Source organism: Erpetoichthys calabaricus, chromosome 13, assembly GCF_900747795.2.
Source record: "Erpetoichthys calabaricus chromosome 13, fErpCal1.3, whole genome shotgun sequence".
In the NCBI taxonomy this organism is placed as follows: Eukaryota; Metazoa; Chordata; class Cladistia; order Polypteriformes; family Polypteridae; genus Erpetoichthys; species Erpetoichthys calabaricus.
This window is the reverse complement of record NC_041406.2, coordinates 106,656,351-106,677,731: the sequence shown is the minus strand read 5'-3', so window position 1 is coordinate 106,677,731 and position 21,381 is coordinate 106,656,351. Positions and strand designations below refer to the sequence as shown.

The 21,381-nt window shown below is 39.7% G+C and overlaps 1 protein-coding gene across 1 annotated transcript in view; it reads left to right on the top strand.

Moving 5' to 3' along the window:
- The window catches only part of ptpn3 (protein tyrosine phosphatase non-receptor type 3), a 363,093-nt gene extending 350,034 nt beyond the window's left edge, over positions 1–13,059 (top strand). The window contains exons 24-26 of the mRNA XM_028817422.2: positions 754–899; positions 2,630–2,765; positions 7,011–13,059. Of these exons, the coding sequence (XP_028673255.2) occupies positions 754–899; positions 2,630–2,765; positions 7,011–7,088 (360 nt within the window). The 3' untranslated portion in view covers positions 7,089–13,059. The remainder of the gene's footprint in view (positions 1–753; positions 900–2,629; positions 2,766–7,010) is intronic.
- Positions 13,060–21,381: the final 8,322 nt, after the last annotated feature.

Genomic DNA, 21,381 nt, shown 5'->3' with positions numbered 1-21,381 from the left:
GAAAACCAAGGAAAACTAATTCTGAATGAAGACTGTTTGTGGAAAAGCATACAAGCGCTGTATATATTACAACAAGTACTTAAGCAGACAAGTTGCATGTATACATAGAAGCGTGTGAAAATATCTTTCTAATCCTACTTTTTGTTGCTTACAGCCAGTATTCTAGCATTCTTTGCATGGACAGCAGGCTGTGGTGTTGAGGCTAGTCATAATTTATGTGCTTTGTAAAAATTACAATATCAGTTACTTCAATATTCATATTACTTACTAGTAATAGGATTTAGAATTAATAAAAAAAAAATAATTAAAAGTAAATAAAGAATACAGAGCAACTTAAATTGAGAGTAATTTAAAATAAATTTTAAAAGTTACTAGAAGCCAGTGAAGTGTGGATAAAACTGGTGTTATGTGCTCAGATACTTATCAGCACCCAGTTTTTTCCTTTATAGACATTTAATGGAATTTGTTTTTTTTTTCTTTATAAACTGTAAGAAAATTACTGCTTATCCACTCTGTGACGCTAGACATACATTTAGCCAAGTACAGCAGTTTTTGTCAGATGCACTGAACAATCCTGCACTTTGAGTACACCTGCGACCTTCTTATTTCACAAGGGCTTAGTATCAAAAACAATGTCTGTCTATATGAGATGTCATGTTCTGACTATCCTCTTGGCGTCCTTCCCTTATTCTGTTGTTGTTTACAAAGAAGCAAATTTCTCAAGCGTTTCAAGCAGAGCCTTTGTTTCAACAGACTGGAGAGGAGAGGCCAGTCACACATCTCCAATATGTGGCCTGGCCAGACCATGGGGTTCCAGATGACCCCTCGGATTTCCTGGAATTTGTCAACTTTGTGAGGCAGAAGAGAGTAGAGGATGAGCCCCTCCTTGTCCACTGCAGGTAGGTAAAAATTAACATTAGTGACTTTAGGAGTTCCACCAGTTGCTGTCCCCAGCAACTCACTTAAAAGCTTTTACAAAAATAAAAAGAATAAATAGTTTTCATACAATATGCACAAAGTACTTTGAGAAGGTTTTTTATCATGAAAGCTGACAGACATGTATAAAATCAAAGCTGATTGATCGAAAACCCACAAACACTGTGTTTTGGTTTTAAGAGCAGAGCCTGAAATCCGTTTCACTCAAACAGCAGTCTGCCCTATTTTAAGGATTTTGTTGTATCCCAGTGCTGTTCATTAGTTTTGTTCTTCTTGGCTGTTTTCTTGTAAAGTGACTTACAAAGTAGTCTTGTTTTCAAAAATCTGCAAGTACAGTGCTTCTTAACCAAGTGACTTGTGAGTCTTTAGTAGGGACTGAGCTTTACAATTCAGAGTCTTGCATGCTAAGAGAGCTGACTACGTCTTCAACAGATTACAGAGATCAGTTTAATTTAATATGGCCTATGTCTTCTCATATCCCTGTACATGCAAAAATGTTTTCAGAAAACGTCTTGTGTTAAGTGTGTAGAGCACAATCAACTAGTTTCTATACAGTGCTTTCTTTGTGAACTTATTCTTTTTGATTGAAATGCTTTTGCTTTTTGTGTTTATTTAATCTGCACACCTTTTTATTTGGTTTTGGGAGCAGGAGCTAGTGAGTGCATCAGCAGTTGAAATTTAAATGATCGTCCATCTTCTATACTGTAAAACATAAACACTGAAGGGGAGGGACATCCAAGTGTGCTGAAGCAGAATGACACACAGTGCCTAACATTATGGATGGCACTGGTGCACCGAATGCATATTAGAGGCGCAGAATAAGCTAAGGTGTCAGAGCATTCGGCTTCTGTTCAGTGATCTTCAGGAGTCTTCCTCATGTGTTGCTTATCTGACTGTGGAGTTCCACCTGATGTATTTGTTTTAACTTTCAAATTCATTGGTGTGTTTCTCCTCTTAATTGTTTTCAACACCAGTAACGTCTGCTCCAGTGTTTAATTTACTTTCTAATTCCTTATCTTTTTTTTTTTTCTTTTTCTGAAACCTTATGATATGTTTTGCTCATAAAATGCACTTTGCTGCTGTGTCTGTATGTATTTTCTCTGCCCTAAGCAACATATTTTAACATTGTGATGCACACAAATAAGAAGTAAACTGCACAAAGGTCGCTGACATAAGGTGTGCTGATCTGAGGGCTGCTGTCGAAGAATTACTAGCTGTTATAAGCATTGCCTTATCAAATGTAGCTTGATTTCTTAATAGATTTGCAATAGTGCTTAATAGAAAACTCACTGTGCAAATAAAAAAAAAGTGTGTGTATGTATGTATAGTGTATATATATATATATATATATATATATATATATATATATATATATATATAATATTCTTATGATAAAATTTTCCCTTTAAAGTAGCTGAATTGCTTCCTGAGGAATTTTGCTTCATAAAATAAACATCATTCAGTTAAGAAAGCACTCTGCATGGTAGAGAGTGTTCCTGATCAAAGATGATATGCCATTCTTGATGAAAGCTGAAACACTGAGTCTTTATCTTTTGTTCTATTTTATAATGTGGCACTAATTCACATTCTGTTTTCCATTTATTTATAAACCAAAGATTTCCTGAACTTCATTTAATTGGTGCTGTATAAAATCAAGATTAGTAACTTTGTGATGTGCGCTGTTGTTTTCTAGCGCTGGAATTGGGCGGACTGGTGTTTTGATCACTATGGAAACAGCGATGTGCTTGATTGAAAGGAGCCAGCCTGTTTACCCACTAGACACTGTGCGCACGATGCGAGACCAGAGGGCAATGATGGTTCAGACATCGGTGAGTTTGGAGTGATCTTACTGAGCAGGTGTAAAAATAACTTTTTAAATGTGACTAGAGTGCTTGCAGTGCAGGACAAGGCATGCATTAAAATATCAGTGTGTCGGCCCCCCCGATGTGATCAGAGCAATCTTGAGAGTCTGATCATCCTGATATTCTGCCAAACTGTGAGCAATCAAATCGCTTCTTCCACTTGGATGGAGATGGTTCAGTCTAGCACTGCAGTGGTAACAGCCATGCAGACATAACATTACGGAGGCCGCCCTAGATGGCTGTGGAATGGTACGCCAAAATGTAGTAGTTCAGCAACCATGGACAGATCATGAAGTCTTTAGGCCATTGACCACAAACACCACTGAAGCATTTTCCTCCATTGTATGCCTTAACACAGGCCTGCAAACTATTGACCGGCCACCATTTGAATGAGTGTGCTACACAGCAGAAACTTTAACTGAGCTTATCACGTAGGAAAGGCACCATGACAGATATGTTTACTTCTCTTTGTTGAGAAGACCACACAAAACATTTTAGTCGAACAGTATGCCAGAGTAGTCATTAATTTGCTGCTTCCTCTGTAGCACAGTTGAGAACTACAAAAGAGAAAATGCACAAATGATTCAATAAATGTACTCCTACAGTGGCTAATGCTGCAGCAAATGAGTCAATCAAACAAGATACTTTAGATTTGGTGGAGCTTCACTGAATTTCCAGTAGGTGATACCAGATGACACTCACAAATAAAACTTTATAGACTTTCATCCTCTTAAAATGTCTGTAGTCAATACAGTATATGTGCATATATATATATATATATATATATATATATATATATATATATGTATATATAAAACATAACTATGGCAGTGCAATTGTTAGAAGTTATAACCAAACATTTAAAAGCATTCTGTATAACTAAGAAAGAAGATAACTAAATGATGGTCTATATGAATACATAAATAATTTATCTGTATTGTCTCAAGTGTTGGGTTTCTTCCTGCTCTTCTTCCCAGAGAAATCACCCACCATATCATGAAAATATGACCTTTGAACAAATTGTAATTCTGTTGCCATTAGTTACAGTGAGCTGAGATGTTTCTGGCTCATGATGGCTTTTAGTTCATTCTATATTGTTGCCATGTGTGAAAAAAATGTTCTTGTTTTTGAATGGCAAAAGCAGAAAAGGCCACATTGTAACAAACGTGTCACCTCTCCTCACCCAGCTTCAATTGCAACTTTTTTTCCCCTGTTAACCCTTTTTCAACTTTTTTTTTTCATCTCAGTGTATTGCAAATTTGAAAGAAAAATCTTACAAAAAAGCATGAAAATGAGGCAGGTGGTACAAAGCATTAGATTTTATTCTATTAATATAATAAAATTGGTTCCAATGTAGGGCTATAAAATGATTTTGCAGAATTTTAAAATCAACCAGTGCCATGAAATAAACCAATTCCAGCCAAATATTTTCAAAATTAAAATAAAAACTGCTCACTGGCTGCTATTTAATCTCCACAACACAAATTTGATTTGTTGCCATGAATATTATCGATTTGCACATAACTGCAGCACTAAAGAAACAAAGACATGCACAGAAAGCAACTATACACAACATTTCACTTTGAGATCACAATCATATTTCTGATATACTTATACAAAATGTCTCAAAAACAGCAGGACACAGGAACCACCAAGACACAAGGAAATATGATAGAATGCTGAGGTAGAGATGGCAATTCAAGAAAAATGAAGATGCCATTAGGAACTGCAAAAAATATAACGGTAGAAGGTGACAGGGCATTCTGTATGAAAGTGCTCAGAAAGCAATTGAGAGGGTGCAAGAAGCTAAGAGACTGGAGCTTGCAAGTGGACTTCAGAGTGGGGAAGGACAGAGAAAAGCATTCAGGATCACAAAGCAGGTGGCAAAAGAATGGAGGATGTGGCAGGGAATGTTCACAAGGAACATTGTGATTAATGTGATTATAGTGATGTGATTTTGGACAAATTAAAGACTTTTAACTTAAAAAGAAGTGGCAAAGCAACGGTAAGTTGACTAAAGCGGTGGCTGCATGAACACCATATACTGTATAGGTAAAGCAGTGAGCTGAACTGGATTGGTGTCAGAGATGTTGTAGTGATAGGAAAAGGCCTGGAGTTTAATGGCTGACAAACCTGTGCAACAGTCCTGTGCTTGAAAGGAAAGTTCTTGAAGATGGGAAAGGAGGTGTCGTTATTCCAGTGTGAAATGGAAAGGGTCATATCAACAAGCAGGTAACCACAGTGGTCGAGAGACTGCTAAAGGTAGGAATTACTGATCACTTGAGTTAATAAAATGCAAGTGGAAGGAACAAAAAAACAGTAGATGCAATCTTTGTTGTCAGGCAAATGCAAGAAAAGTATCAAGTGAAGGGAAAGAAGCTGAATTATGCACTTGTTCATCTGGAGAGGGCATTTGAGAGGGTGCTGAGAGAGGTGGCAAAATGGGCATTGAGAAAGGATAGGATGAATGGTTAGTGTCTTTGGTACCGTCAGTGCTGGAGGTCATTACAGTAGATGGGGACGTTGTTTTCCATGATTGTAGTAGTGGTGGTAACCAAACGTGCACAGAGGATTGCTATGGGAGTTCTTGTACACTGATGGTTTTGTATTGATGGTGAAAGTGAAGCAGGATTGAAGGAGAAGATAACTGAAATGGAGAGTTAGTTTGGAAGTGAAAGGCAGATAATGCAGGAAAGACCAAGATGATGGGTAGAGATAAAAGGACAGGAGAAGTGGAAGAGATACCTGCATGGCCATGTACAGCAGAGGAGTTGAGAGAAACTGAGTGAGTTGCTGACCCTGAAAACTGGCAGTTAAACTGGTTGTGATAATATAGGGGTTCCTCCTGTGTCCCCTATTTAATGGTGGCATTGCAAAATTTTTATTCAGTTATTCTTTTGAAATGCACTTCACAAACCTAAGAAGAGAACAATTCAGAATATGAAGATAACACTAAGCATTAGGTAATCATTTTTTTTTCATCTGATTCATTTAACATTACAAGGAAACAAACGAGTGTCTACAAAAATAAAAGTGAACTGCTACAAGATATATGGAAGTGCGGAAATGTTATGAAATAACCAGACATTCAAGTCCAGATCAGTACAGTTGGTACAGAAGACTCTACTTAAAATAAAGTCGCTGGTTTAGCTAATTAAAATATAAGAGAAAGAAAGAACTTGGTGTGTGCAGGTCAAGGCAGCCTGATCTTAAATGGAGCACAAGATGTCATGCAATCGATTCAGGGACACACCTTTATAAGTCGCCTACACAGTGATTTGAAGGTTCTGTCGGTTTACTTAGCTACAGAGTAAAAGCTGAGAAGCAGCCATCATTATAGTATTATAACAGTTGAGCTGTCAATATATGACATGAAATTACATTTGTGGAACTTGACTATTACAACAAGGATGCAAATAAACACCCCTTTCAAAGTGTTTCTCTTCAGTCCAGAGCACAGCTTAGATGGCGTACTGTAAATCCACATATCTTCCAGTATGCATTTTTCTTCCTGTGTTTTTTGGACAAGTAAACCTGGTTAGTCATCATACGAGTTGTCACTATGCAGTATTTTTGTCATGTCGTCATTTTCATTACCGTAGATAAAATGCTTGTCATTAACAGATGTTTGAGTCAGGATTTTAGGTGATGTTAACAATAAGCCACCTCACATCTCCGCATGGTTTCATCATGGATTGGCTTCTTTAAGTCTGCGTGACTCATAAAACTTGTAACACTTTATAAAAGTATTCTAGTAATAGCAACATTTGTGTCTTCTGAGGTATTGTTCATGGATTGCGGATGATTTAGAAAACAGACAAGAATAAATAATCGAGACACAACATTCAGGGTGTCAGAAAACCTAACTGAATGCTTGATGCTCTTCTCCTCTGGCCTTACAGGTTACGTTACTTCAGAACGTATGGTGCACTGTACTTGTTGTATATTGATTGCTTTGAAATGTAGAAAAAGAAATGAATTGGAAACAAGTGTGCCTAGAGAACGCCTCTGTGCTCAGAAAAGAATAGTGAGATGGTGTAGTCCATCTCCTGTAAGCTCTGGCCTCCCACTTCTTTCTTGATACAAGACAGAGTCTGCTTATTGACTGAAGTTTGGGTGCTGCGTTACTTACACCCACTCTGGGTAAATCATCTTATTATGGGATAGCCATACAAGCCTAACCTTTTCCACTTTCTCCTTCTGTGTTGTTAGAGTCAATACCGTTTTGTGTGTGAAGCCATCCTGCGTGTCTATGAGGAAGGACTGACGAAGGCCCTGGACTCAAGTTAGTGGGAAATCAAACACTAGGAGAGTTCATAACTCTGCTACCCTGAATTCTGAGTGCACACTGGGATGTCAGTACAGTCATCTTGTGTCTGAAAGTCGGCAACAAGAGGATAGACACAGTGTTGGCATCGGAGCACATGGGACCTGCAGCACTTTAACTATGTTGGGAGAAAATGACTACTACACTAAGGACATGTGTTAGAGCACTATTCTTCAAAGTCCTGGAATTTTTTTCATTTTGGTAAAAACAAAAAATACAAAAAAGTTGGTTTATTTTTCTAAAGACAAAAAGAAAATGAAAAAAAAAAATACGCTAGCGCCTCACCTCCTCTGGCTTGTGCTGTCTACGCTTTCTTCTGCGTCAGTGTGACAGAAAGACAAGATGGTCTACCAGTATTGGGGAGGAAAGTTAATTTTTTTTAAAGTGGGAGAACAGTTAATGTTTATGGTTATTTGCCCCTGTGAGGAGAATTAATGCCAATTTCTGATAATAGCAAATATTTTATTTAATTATTCTTTATAACTGAATCAATACATATATTGTATTATAATTTTTCTAAACAGCTATATGTACTTATTTTTCTTTTTCAGCTTCAGGGCTCGCAATGCTGCTATAGATTATATAACGTGACAGGTACTGTATCGCCCCTCCAAGCACACTCGGCTGTGCCTGCTGGTATACAGACGTACAGCGGTAGTCGACTTGCTGTTTGCTGCTTAAACCCTTGGCCAAAGGAAATGCATAGAAAGCAGAGCCCTGAACGTAAATGAATGCTGATTTCCGTTCCAACTCGAGATATTTTCAAATCTTTTATGAACCGTCTGTATTTCAAATGTCGGTATCTTTGTATCAGAATTGCTGTGAGTGCATTTTCCGTGAACAAAGGAGCAATGACATGTAAAGCCTTAGCTGGCATAAAAAAGAAACGCGTTTTGTGTAAACATCTTCAGTTTTTATTTTGAATCCACAGTTCCTTTAGGAAAGTGAATCAAACTGGGCAAGACACACGATTAAATGTGTGAGGTCACCTTGTTTTGTGACTTTTTGCGGATGTGCAAAGCCACAGAGAGGACCACCAGCTTCAGCTGATTCATTCTGTCAGACAGGGGACTGAGTCTTCTTTGCTTTAGAGCATCAGGACCATTAGCTTCTCATTTCAACTCCCAATCACACGTTAGTTCCTGCCTGTAATTTGCCTCGTAAATACTGCTAACTTCCAGTCTTTTTCGAGAAATACGTAACAGGATTTTTTATCTTCATCCAAGAAATGGAGTAAGGAGCCTCATACGCGAAAGTAATTGTTTGTTTCCTGAATGTTCTTTCATAATAAATAGGGTGTTGACAAAACAGGGTACCATAAAAAAATCAGGAGAAGGCACAGGGTTGCTTTTGATATTACACAGGTTTTCATTTTTATATATCACCTTCCAAATTTCAGGGATACTCAGAATGAGAAAGTTGAGATTAAACCAACACATCTCAGTTGACTGTTTTAAAAAGTACTCATTTTAACAAGATAAAAGATGTCACAAAATGTTTTAGGTGATGTGTTTAGGCTGTGCTTCCCATCAGTGTTTAACAAAGTGGCGTCAGTTCCGTCTGTCAGCTGTGCACTCCTGAGCCTGACGGTTCATCGTTCACTACTCCAGCTGTAGACGTCTACTGCTAACCAGATTTATAAACTCAGTCACAGTGTAACAGGGCCATATGTAACATTGACCTGTTCTTCCAGTGATGTCAAAGGGCAGAGACAAATCAGTCCACTAATCAAACTTAGCAGGGGTCGTTAACAAAGGTGAACAAAATACAGAGATCACAAAATCCAAAAGTAAACTGGAAACAATGTGAATGAACATGCTAAAATTAGTATTAAGGCTTTAAATTGACACCCTAGTAGAACTGTAAAAGGTTTTGTTGTTGTATATCCAGAATCTTGGAAAACCAAGGGAGTGTGCAACACACGATCTTGAAACTGTCGTAACGTCGATGTCCTGTATCACGACTTACTGGCTGTCACGTGCTAGCAACCACACCCCAAACTAACAAAGTGGTGGTGGCTTCGAGAAACAAATGTGGTGTTGCATCATGGTGCAAAATATTTCCAAGAAAGGCAAAATGGTCTAAAAATGAAAAATAATGACGACAAAAAATTATTCTTCAGGTGTCAGAAACCCTAATAGGAGGAAAAAAAATCCTGAAAATGCACAAAGTAGAATCGGGGGGGGGGATGAACAACAGTATAAAATCGTGACGTGATCCTCTTCAGTTAATTCTGCAAAGAAGTGCATATCAGTAACACCGGGCCAGTCCTCGTGTGTCCTCGCAGTGTTCACTCATTACTCGCTGCTCTGCAAATATGCGTCACATCCTTTAACTGCCATGCTGACAGGACAGGTGGGTGACTTTGAGAGAAACAGTTTTTATATGAATACACGCAAACTTTTGATTTTCACAGCCTTGTTAAAATAACGTTAAATTATTCATCATAGCCATGGGGGTCACTCCCAAGTTAAGCGAAGAATAATGAAATGGACTAAAACCAGTAAAGAGCTACATTTGTACACTACATCTTACGACGTTTCATCCAAGTGCGATGTGATCAGATGCAAGACTTATAATTCAATATGAATTTTTGTTAAAGACAAGAACTGGCCTCGGATTAAGAGATGACGGTGTACAGCCACTCTGGTCCTTGATGACTGATTGCACTTGGAATTAAGCAGTCACTTTTATTTTGTATATAAAATATTTTATTCATGTTATTTTAGATGCATTTGTAAAAGACATAGTCATGCAAATTTAGTACAAAGAGGTCGTGGAACTTGCTTTAAGGCTCTTGGATAGCCAGCAGCGGGATGTGATCTTTCAGTAGACGCTGCGGAAACTGCAATGCAGTTTAACATTTTATTTGTTGTCAGTACGTGTCCAAGTAAACTCTACCCAAAAGTGCAAAATCAAAGCTGATGATGCTAATTCATAAAATTTACCTTGTAACAAAAAATGACTCATTAAAAAAATAAAGAAATTAAAGGACCTTTGAAACAGTAGTGTAAAAAGCAACACCAAAAATACAACGTTCAAATCACCAGAGAGTCTTTGCTGGATGGGACTAAAACAACATGTTTATCAGTTTTCAGTTTTTACCCAAAGTGGTCAAACTGCTGGCTATGATAGACAACTCTTTCCAAAAGCAGACGGCCCTTTTTTTTTGGTTTGTATTACACAGTGACCTCCTTCTAGGTCTCCACCCCAGCTTTACATTTTAACTGTGAGTTTTTCTGTGTGTTCTCCAAGTTATGAAACCCTGATGTGTTTGGCCTGAGGGCTGTTTGCAAAACTCCCCCCAACCACTGACCTCATACTTGAAAAAACATAAACCAAAGCTGCCAAGTGGTGGCCACAGATAGTTTTAATAATAATACATTTTATTTATATAGCGTCTTTCCCTTGCTCAACTAACCTTAAAGAACTTTTTTTGTTAGTTTATTCCTTCATTTGTTCAAATGGAAGTGGACATCACTTTTTATGCTTTTCCAGAGAGGTGGGGATTATTCCTGAACTTCATGTTGTTTTGCATGGCACCTGCCTGTCTTCATAGTGAGTATAAAGTGACGCTTAACCGCTGCCACCCACTGTCTATGATGGTCCTCACTTAACAATTTCAGCAGGAAACTAAAGCCACACAAACAAGAAAAAAGCAAAGAAAAAAATGTGCTCAGAATAACTAAGCATCAGAAGGAGTGCACTACAGTACTTGTTATATCCTGGCGTTTCTTTACTGCTGAAACTGTATACATAATCTGCTTTTTTTTGGGTTTTTTTTATAAACCCAAAGATTCCCATCCGTCCTTCCATCTATCTGTCCATCCAATTCTACTTCATGTAACACATTTCACAAAAACAACCAATTCAAGGTGGTTTGCAAACTATTGAGAGTATGAGAAGAGCCTGGAGAAATTTAAATCACGCTACAATACAACAAACTGACTGTATTAAACGTTAAAATGTCAGTTACTAATTAATAATTTAAAGCAAACAGTAAAGCCGCTTTTAAGTTGCGTCCTGATATCTAGGCAGGTGTCGCTGACAAATGCTGTGCACAGGAGGAAATGAAAGGATGTTCTGTGGTGTATGTGTCAAATGCTTAAGCAGATGCTGGTATTAATCTACAAATAATATCCTAAAGATGTATGCATACCTGTTAGTGATCATCTCCTCAAATCTGCAGGGTGGTTGTTTTGTTTTTGAGAATTTAAGCTCTGAAATACTTCATGATGAGGGCTTTGTGTCTTGAGACATAATCTCTTCTAGTTCAAGTAGCATTTCTGAGGGGGCTGGAAAAACATTTGTAAATAAATTAGGTTACCTTGGAAAACCTGAGCCATCTAGCAAGAGCGTTTGTGTGGTCATATGGCGGATACACCGTGCTGCTCTTACACATAGCAAGCAGCCAGGGAATCTCCCAAAAGGGAGCAAATGTGTGAATCTAAACAGGGTTGTTCCATATTGTCAAGAGGTCGGTTTGTTCGCCCCAAATTGACACAGCATTTTACTCAGGGAGTGCATTAGTGCTGGGATTGATGACAGAGCTCCAGAGACCAAAGGTGGACTTTGACTGACGGAAGTCAAGAGGAATAATTTAGGAGCAAGTTCATTATACTGTCAAGTAGAAATACACCCAAAGAAAGCTGTAGCAGCGGGATTTGTCCTTGTGTGTGTCTGTTCCATTTACTCGCCCTCTCTTCACTAAAATGGTTGGTTTTACCTTCTCAAGGCTACTGTGTGATCCCTGCAGAATTCCAGATGTGGGTCATTGCTCCAGCTAGAATAGTGACAGCTTTAAAAGGCATTTATTGGGTATTCATTTGTGGATGTTTAGTGCTTAGAATATCCTGTATTAGCAGGCACATGTGTGCTAAGGGTACCAGTAACATTTACATACCATGTGATCAAAATTAAAATATGCACACGTTGTATGTTGAACATGTACAATACGTGTCTTTTCTCTAATATACACTGGGTGGTGCATGAAAAAGTAGCCCTCAGTCATGGAGCATATGTTGGCATGACTTTCATGACATACCTGTCAATGCTCACCCCATCAACGTCTTTCTGTGTGATCTGCCATGGTGCCAACAGCTTTAAGGGTACGACAGAAAGGTTTTTTAATTTTGATGCATTGCCCACAGGAGCAGTCGCATGCCATTTTTTTCACCAATTGCTGAATGGTTTGTTTCACAGGAGCACTTATAACGGGATATTGTTCATCATAAGTCAGCTTTAACATGCCTGTGTGAACTTCGAGGGGACCACAATGGCAGTACACTACTGTGGTGAACTCCTGTCTTCCCACCAGCACTCACAGAGAGAGATGACAGACATAACAAAACATGCCTGGAGACCCCCACTTGGCTTCTAGAGCCTGGGTAGGGCTCTTTGCCGTAAGCGGGGCTGCTTTTCCATGCATTACTCTGCAGAATGATGATTTTTATTTTTTCCATAGAAAGACTTGGCAATACTTGCCAATTTATATCCTAAATAGCCACAAATAATTACAAAACAAATGCTTAGAATATACAAATTTGTGTTTTAAAAATGGATTCTTGTAACTCCTGAAAGTCTACGTTTTTGATACTCTTGTCATTTTTCAGTGCCAACAGCTTAGGCCACCGTGGCAGGTTTTTATTTGCTCTTTCCTGTCATCTGAATTCTCGGCCCTGAGCCTGACGTTTCTCTTGCCGGGAGTTCCTGGCGAGTCGCTGCTCAGGTGGAGTCCCAGAGTTCAGGTTGAGTATTTAGTTTTCAAAAACCACTGGTGTATGAATTTTGTAAAGATTTATCTAAAATTTATAATCACACTGGGTAAGTAGCTTTTTCAAGATTTTGCTTTACTGAAACGAATGGCAGATTTTTTTATGGACAGTTCTTCACATGTAAATTTATGTTAATATTAAAAAGATAAATTATTGTTTACTTTTGTTCCTTTTTTGTTCCTTTTATCACTAAATTCAAGTGGGTCTTTGACAAGAAACAGTTTCAATAAGACATTTTGTACATTTTCAGTGTCATAACTGGGTAAGGACCTCTTCTACACAGGCCTACTCACTTGAGCTAGCATAATTATGAAAAGAAATTCAGTTACCGCTCCTTAAAAATAAGCAGTTTGATAAAGATTTGCTTTGTGATCTTCTTCATTAGCTACTTTTGATTTAATCCGTTACCTTGAGGTTAATCAAGAAAGCAAGGAGGGCTACAAGGGCTCCTCACCCTCTGAACCAGGATTCCCAAACAGTGGCCAAAAATTAATAGCCTGACATGGAAGTCCCATTCTGGAGCAGCACTGGGTGCAAGTCATGAAACCTCTCCAGTTGTGACACCAAGTCATTGATGCCGGTAAACTGGTGCCTGATGGCCAGCCTGGCCTACTGGACTGGTTTAATTTGCCCCACTCATTTTAAGTAAATGCATTCTTAATAGACATCTGGATTAGGAAAAGTGTAAACTCAAGCCATCCATTCACTCTTGTCCTGAGGTGCACAGGCAGATGGAGAAAGTGGTCAGAAAGTGTGCTGGCCATCAAAGAGGAAGGGGGCTCAGAAAGCAAAAAGATCTCACGCAGTCCTTGGCAAGTCGCATAATCAGATCTGTTTATCCTTGTGGTCTGCTACAGTAGCTTCTTTATACTTGTGGTACGTCATGGTAGGCTTCTTGGGTGACCCTGTTTAGACTCTTTGTTATGTAGATCTTAATGGAATGCTCCAAATCCCTTCCATAGCCCTGGTCATGTTCAGAATTTACTGCTATTGTTTTTTTAATATATCCCCCTTTCTTTTATAATTATAACCTGGGGGCAATCACATTGATAGACCGGCAGACAGAACAAACAACTTTTATTTGTCCCCAGGGAGAAAATTTGGCTTTTTATGGCAGCTCTTTATAGGTAGATAATGCTATAAAGCAAGACATTCAAAAGAAAGATGAAGTTCTTACTTGGCAGTCACAGTGAGGCCTTATGCAGGAGTTTTGCTGTTTTATAAAGGAGCCCCGGTCTCGTTTCTTGACACACTTCTGCTGAATGATTGGTTGGCTGAAAGTCCTCAGTGTTAGTGTGTCAGAGAGGGGATGTGCAGCATTGTTGATAATGACACCCAGTTTTGTTTAAACTTCCTCCTTTACTACGACCCATGAGGGTCCAGAGTGCGGCCTGTAACAGTGCTTGCCCTTTTAATTAGCTTGTTGATTTGACGACCCTCTCTTGAAGTGAACAGGAACAGTACCAGAACAGGCAGCAAAGTCACTTAAGATTTCCATTTGTGCTCAAACTAAGGTAAAATGAGTGTTAGTAAAATAATATAACACTTCCCTCCCTGCCATAGTAATTGTTCTCAAAGAGAAAGGAGAATAGTTCAATGAACAATATTCACTGGAGTTCTAGGGGTTCTGTGGGTGGGCTCTGCAACTTCCCACTGCTGCTGTTACCAGGCAGGTGCAAGAAGAATGGCCACAGTTTGATAAATCCACTAAACCTATATGAGCTGCCAGTTCTCAACCAAGGGGACGCTGAAATAGGATGGGGTCAACATCAAAGTTGGCGTGGTTATCAAGATCACCAGTGAACCCCACCAAAGAGACGGCCTGAGGACTCCTCTGCCACAGAATGCACCCAAGGAAACTACCCCAGCCAACTTCATGGAGTGACAAAAGCAGAGTCTGACTGTCATGGTGGGCCTGCTGCAGCAATTCCTGTTAATCGAGGGGACTACGCTTGAGGATCTTCTAACAAACTCTGAAGTAAGTCCTTTCTGTCTTTCATTTCTGATCCGTGACCTTTAATGTATTTCTGTTTATCTTGGAATATTTTAAATGAAAGTCTTTCGATGGTAGCCGCACTTCTGTAGAAGTATGCAACACCAAAAAGTACATCATAGAAAGACAGCACAGGCAAAGATTACAGAAACCGATATGGAAATGTTCCAAAGTGAAAATAAATCCATAACCATCAGATACGGTATAAGCACACAACACATAGCAGCCAGGACAGGACAATAAAACTGAGCTCTAATTCAACCTGAAACTGTTTCATTAAATTCCTTTAAGACTTCATTGCCACCTCATCTCCACTAATTGGCTTTCCATTGTCTGCAGAAGAGGACAAGTCAATAGTTTTGACCTCAAAATTTAATTCTAAGAGCCTGAGATCGATGGAATGCAAACATTGTAAGATGCTGTATGTCACTGTAGGTAAAATTATATACATATGGTCTGTTTCAGTAGGTCAACCACTTCATGAGCAAAAAACAGAGAAAACCACACAGGAACAGAAGAGAGTGGCAGTAAGACCAGGGCAGGGTGGACCCCAGTGTCCTCTCTGAGTGGAATGCTGGGATGGCTGCTCTGTACTGAGGAAATGGCACCCCAGTGAAACAGGGGCTTACGGTGGATTGAGGAAGTACTCCGACCCCTCCACTTTCGGCACACTTTACTATATTGTAGATTTCATTTTAAATGGACACATTTTCCATTTTTGAAATCTCTGACTCACATAAGTGTTCAGACCCTTTGCTGTGGCACTCTAGATTCTGCTCAGGTGCACAATTGTGTTTTTTCTCCCTGAAATGTTTCTAGAACTTGACTGGATGTCATTTAGAAAGGCACACACCTGTCCATATGAGGTCCCACAATTCACACTGCATGTCGGGACAAAAACTAAGATATGAAGTCCAAGGAATTCCTAGTAGAGCTCTGTGATAAAATTGGGATGAAGCACAGATAAGGGCAAGGGTACAAAACCATTTCTAACACTTTGGGGGTTTAAAGGAGCACAGTGACCACAATTATTGTAAAATGGAAGAAGTTTGGAACTCAGTAACCGGACAAGAAGGGCCTTGATCAGGGAGGCAACCAAGAACACAGTGGTCACTCAAGCAGATCTTCAGAAGTCCTCTGCTGTGATGGGACAACCTATTGGGAAGATAACCAATCACAACAGCACTCCATCAATCAGGCATTCATGATAGAGTGGCAAAGTCCTGTTTGGAATCTGCCGCATGGCATTGAGGAGAAAGGTTCCCTGGTCTAACGAGACATAATTAACCTCTTTTGATAGACTTCCAAGCACTATGCTTGACAAGGACAAGGCACTCTCATCACCTGCCTAATACCATTTCTACAATGAAATATGGTGGCGGCAGCATGACACTGTGGGGCGCTTCTCAGCCACAGGGACAGGAAGACTGGTCAGAATTGAAGGAGGAAAAAATACAGCCAAATACTGAGAGGTTCATGAAGAAAACCTGCTCCCGAGTTCACGTGACCTCAGCTTGGGGTGACGGTTCATCTTCAACATGACAATGACCATACCTTACAGACAAAGCTGGAGCAGGTTCACAACAAGCCTCTGACTCTCCTCGAGTTGCCCAGATCTAAACCTCACAGAACATTTGTGGAGAGACCTGAAGATGCCACCTTACAGGTGCTTCCCACCCAATCTAACAGAGCTTGAGACGATCTTCAGGAAGAACACCATAAACTACTCAAATCCTGGTATGCAAAGCTTGTAGAGACTTACAACAGGAGACTCAAAGCTGTAATTGCTGCAAAGGGGCTTCTACCAAGTACTGAATTGAGGGTCTCTATATGTCTATCAATGAGGGACTTCAGTTTTTGATATGTAAAAAAATTTGCAAACATTTCTGAAAACATGTTTTCACTTTGTCATTATAGGTTATTGAGAGAAGATTATTGGGCAAGAATGGCAAGTGTACCCATTTGAAATTAAATGTGTGCAGAAAGTGAAGGGGTCTGAATACTTTGTGGAAGGCGGCGTGTGTAGAATGTGGAGGGCCGCACATCACTGGGCTCTTGACCTACCAAGTGTGCGGCCGGAGGTTTTTGGGCAGGAACTGCAGGCCTCATGGTCCTTTTTCAGGTGGCAGCCTGGCCACAGTTGGGCTTTACATTAAATGAAATGCCTTTGTATTGTCTTTGAGATTTCCTCCTCAATCCTTTGTAAAGGTCCTATCGTTGTTTATTTATTTATTAATTAATTAAACATGCTGTGATTTCACTGTCTACATAAACATCTAGCAGTTTGACATTTGATTGCTCTTGGATGCAACAAGACTTGAATCTGTGGAATGAGTAACACAACGTTTGTCAGACTCGTCACAAATGGAACACAAGAATGTCACTCGGCATTATGTGAGCAGATTTTGTGTGAAAGTTTTACTCGAAACTCAAGTTTTTTTATTGGCACCAGGCCTATAATATAATATTTCTGACAAAACTGAATGCAAATAAATAAATGTATTATGAAATTTGACCATACGTAAATAAAAATACAAAGATGTTTTGTGAAGTATGCTCTATTCTTAATTCTCTTTTTTGGATCTTTTATTGAATTTATTAAAAGCATATAACATTCCATACAATCAAGTCAAACTCCACAAAACTAAATTCAAATCTGCCCCCACCCATGAGAAAGGCCAACAGCCCGAGTGAAACTGTTGAGAGTAGTAAAGAGGGAAAGGAGTCCCCCCCCCAATATAAATGCTTATTCTAAAATATTATTGATTAGTTCCTTATGTATTTATTTAATTACTTCTTTATTGATTTTGGTGTAACAACATGAATTCTGACTTGTCATTGTCAGGCTCTAGCAAGTTTTGCACAAGGATTCCCAAGGTAAGCAAAGCGCATGTGAGCGAGTACGTCTGCAAGAGGGCAAGAAAAGTCTGGCCAGGATGAGTGCACAAAGCAGTCCTGAATTCATCACCCGCTCAAGTTTACACCCACTCTAGCAACGACGCACCAATCGAAACACAGCACATCACTAGAGCCCGCCCCCTCAATGCTGACAAGAGGAAATGACAGGTCTCATTACCAGTCGGAGTTCATGTTGTGTGTGGTGGCACTGAAATAAAAGAAAGAAAGAAATAAATACATAAATAATAAACAACATATTTCATGAAACATTATTTTTGCTAACATAATGTATGCTGACATCATTGTTTTTATTTATTATTTGCGCATTTATTTCAAATGTTCCTGAAATATTCCCCATATTTTCTAACCTGCAAATGTCATGACTGTGCGTCTCCTCACTGTGGCTGTCTGCTGCTGAGTTTTGGCCCCAATGCCTTTCCAGTGTGTCTGGAGCCCCCATATTCACCAGATCTGTCACCAGCAAATTTATTTTGTTTTCTTCTCCTTAATATGAATAATTGGCTAAAAAGTCAAACGATTGAAAATGTCCAGTGAGCCATAACTGATGTACTGATAGACGCCACAGAAGAAAACTTCCAAGAATGCTTGCGTAATCGTTTATATAATAAAATTCTCATTAATTTCATGACCTACAGGACCTCATTTATAGAGTCCTTTGACTGTTCATGAATTTGAGGTCAATTGTACCCTCTTATTACATGGAAAGGAGGGTTTTTTTTTTTTTTTTGTTTTTTTTTTGCTGTCTTTATATCTTTAAGTGATTTCACTCATAATTGAATTCTGCTTAAAATGTTTGGTTTTTAATGAAAGTCGATAGACTGTGTGTGCTTTATATGTGATTCAGAGAAATGTGACTTAAACGTACAGAAATGACCTTCTATATGACCCTGACCTGGGTCCGCTGACCTGTTTTTTAGTGTCTCTGTTTTAATTCTCTCTTAATGTTTGTTTTTAATATTTTGCTTTTAGTCTTGCTTGTTTTAACTGTACAGCGCTTCAGTCAGTTGTAATGCTGTGTTTTTAAGCCCGTAACAAATAAAAATGGTATGGTATAAGTAACAGTCTGCTCATCAAAATCCTTAAAACAAGAGCAATAATTTAAAAAAAAACACGAAATTCAGTAACAAAGCACAATACTGTGAGGCAGACTCCACTAAACGACAGGAGCGACTCCCATTGTCTTGACAGCCTTTATAGGCCCAGGCGCAGACTGACAGGGGGTCCCGCCTTGTGAACATACTCACAGTTACAGCGGCAGTAGAACAATGCAGTCACATATGAACTCAATAAAAATAACAAAGATGTGAAAAAGAACTCAAAGTTAACAAAGATAATCCTAAAACATGAGATACACAACTTCATTTCAGTGTATGACGGTTGCCCCATTATGAGCCGTGTTAGGGGGCTGATGTGTTTTTGTCCTTTCACTTGCTCACAACTGCTTTGCCTTTTGGCCGTGTAGATACTGCACTCTGCTGCAGCGTTCTGTGACTGAAGTCACCAGGATATCACACAGAGTCGCGAGTACAGCACCGTGTCATACATCAGTTTGACTATCAGCGCCAGTGTCTGATGACCGATTCACACTGCTGTCACTGTCACTTGAGCCCACCAGTGGCTCAGATTCAGTTTGTTCTAAATCTGGCTTTACAGCTCGTCATTTGCCATTGTGTGCTTTGGATGAAGGTTCTGCCTTACCCATAATGCATAAAAACAATTTTTGTAGCACAATGCGATAATATTCACTAGATGACAGCAGAACATTGTCCTGAGAGTTATGGGGTGTAATATAGTACATCAGACTTAACTCAAGGGACACTCGGGCTTAACCATCGTAGACTTCAGAGCCTAAGAGACCTTCAGGGTTAGCACCAAGGAGGTTAAGCACTTGCCTGGAAAAATAATTTAATAGTCAGAAAATCTATAATGTTATAGAAGATGTCAAGCATGTTGCTTTCCACATTAAAGGAATGAAGTCTCCTAAGGAAACCTTTCTGAAGAAACCCGTCAACCTATTGTTGTTTTGCAAAATGAAGGTTAGCCGTTTGACATATTGCCAAGAAACTGAAGACTTCATACAAAGGTGTCCACTGCTGTCCTCCGAGAAGAAGGTAATCTGCACACCCAAGATAGAAATAGAAATAGAAGTAGAAGGCGCAGATACACAAGTGCCTGATTGGACATCAGGGTACAGGTCCTCAGTTGGCTGCTTGCTTAAATACACACCGAATTCCAGTGTTAGTGATAAATATATTGTCTAACATCAATGTATAATTAAAAAAAGCTAAGAATAAACATAACATTGTAGTGCCAGGGGCTGTGCCACCTTACTGATTCCTCCACAACAACAAGTGTAACGTCATTCTAAACAGCACTTCCATTTATTTTTTTTTCTGGTGCATTTTATAAAGTATTTTATTGTATGAAAGAAAAGTTTGATAAATAAATGTGTGAACTGCAGTGTGAAGCGGCCCACTTACATGGAGGTGTGAGGTTCTATACATCGACCGATCACATAGGAAGATTTCATGTTATTTGAAACTGCATGTGTGTTGATGTATGAAACCGATTTATGGTCATACTAATTCAAATAAGCGAGGAGTGAAAGCGTCACCAGTCTCATAGGGTTACTGGGCAGCTGACTGAGATAAATGGGCAGGAAAAAATACTGATCAGTCACAAGGACTTGGACAGCATTTCTGCAATATATAAAACGTTTTACAGTCCCTCACTTTCAAAGACCCAAGAGGACATTGGGAAAAGGATCTCTCCCTCAACATCTCAGAAAAGGAGTGGAAGGTAGTAATGCAGAGAATTCACTTGAGCTCCATATGCGCAAAGCATGCCATTATTCAACTCCAAATTATATATCGAGCACATCTGTCTCGCTTAAAATTGTCCAAAATTTTTCCAGGGCAAGATCCAACCTGCGAACACTGCAATCGAGCTCCAGCCTCACTGGGTCACATGTTTTGGGCCTGCACCAAATTAACATCATTCTGGACCAAAATCTTTAAATGTCTGTGTGGAAGATGACCCGGACACAGACAGGTGGGCAGAGATGGTGGACAGCGATGGTTCACCCAACACACGTTTATTTACAAAGTCCATTATATACAAAGTGACACACAACCCAATACTCCCCCAATGTCCAGGCCTCTTTCTCCAAATGTCTCACTTTCTTCAGGCTGCCTCCTTGCCTCTCCAAGACCTTGTCTTTCTCCTCACCCGACTCCAGCCCCCTGAATGGAGGGAGGCTGCCCCTTTTATAATCCCCCAGATGTGCTTCAGGTGCATCCCGACAATCTTCTGCTGGCACTCCCCAGTGTGGCGGAAGTGCTGGCTGCGCACCCGGAAGCACTCTGGGTGTCCCCGATCCTCTTTTCCCAGCACTTCTGGGTTTGGTGGAAGTGCTGAGGTCCAGGGCTCCAATGGCATTGGGGTGCCCCCTGGCCACCAGGGCGGTTGCTCCCACGTGGTCTGAGGGAGGCATAAGCCCTCCTCCAGGACATCTCGGCCAGGTCGCCCCCCCCCCCCCCCTAGCCATCTGTGACAGTCTGTCAGACAGCC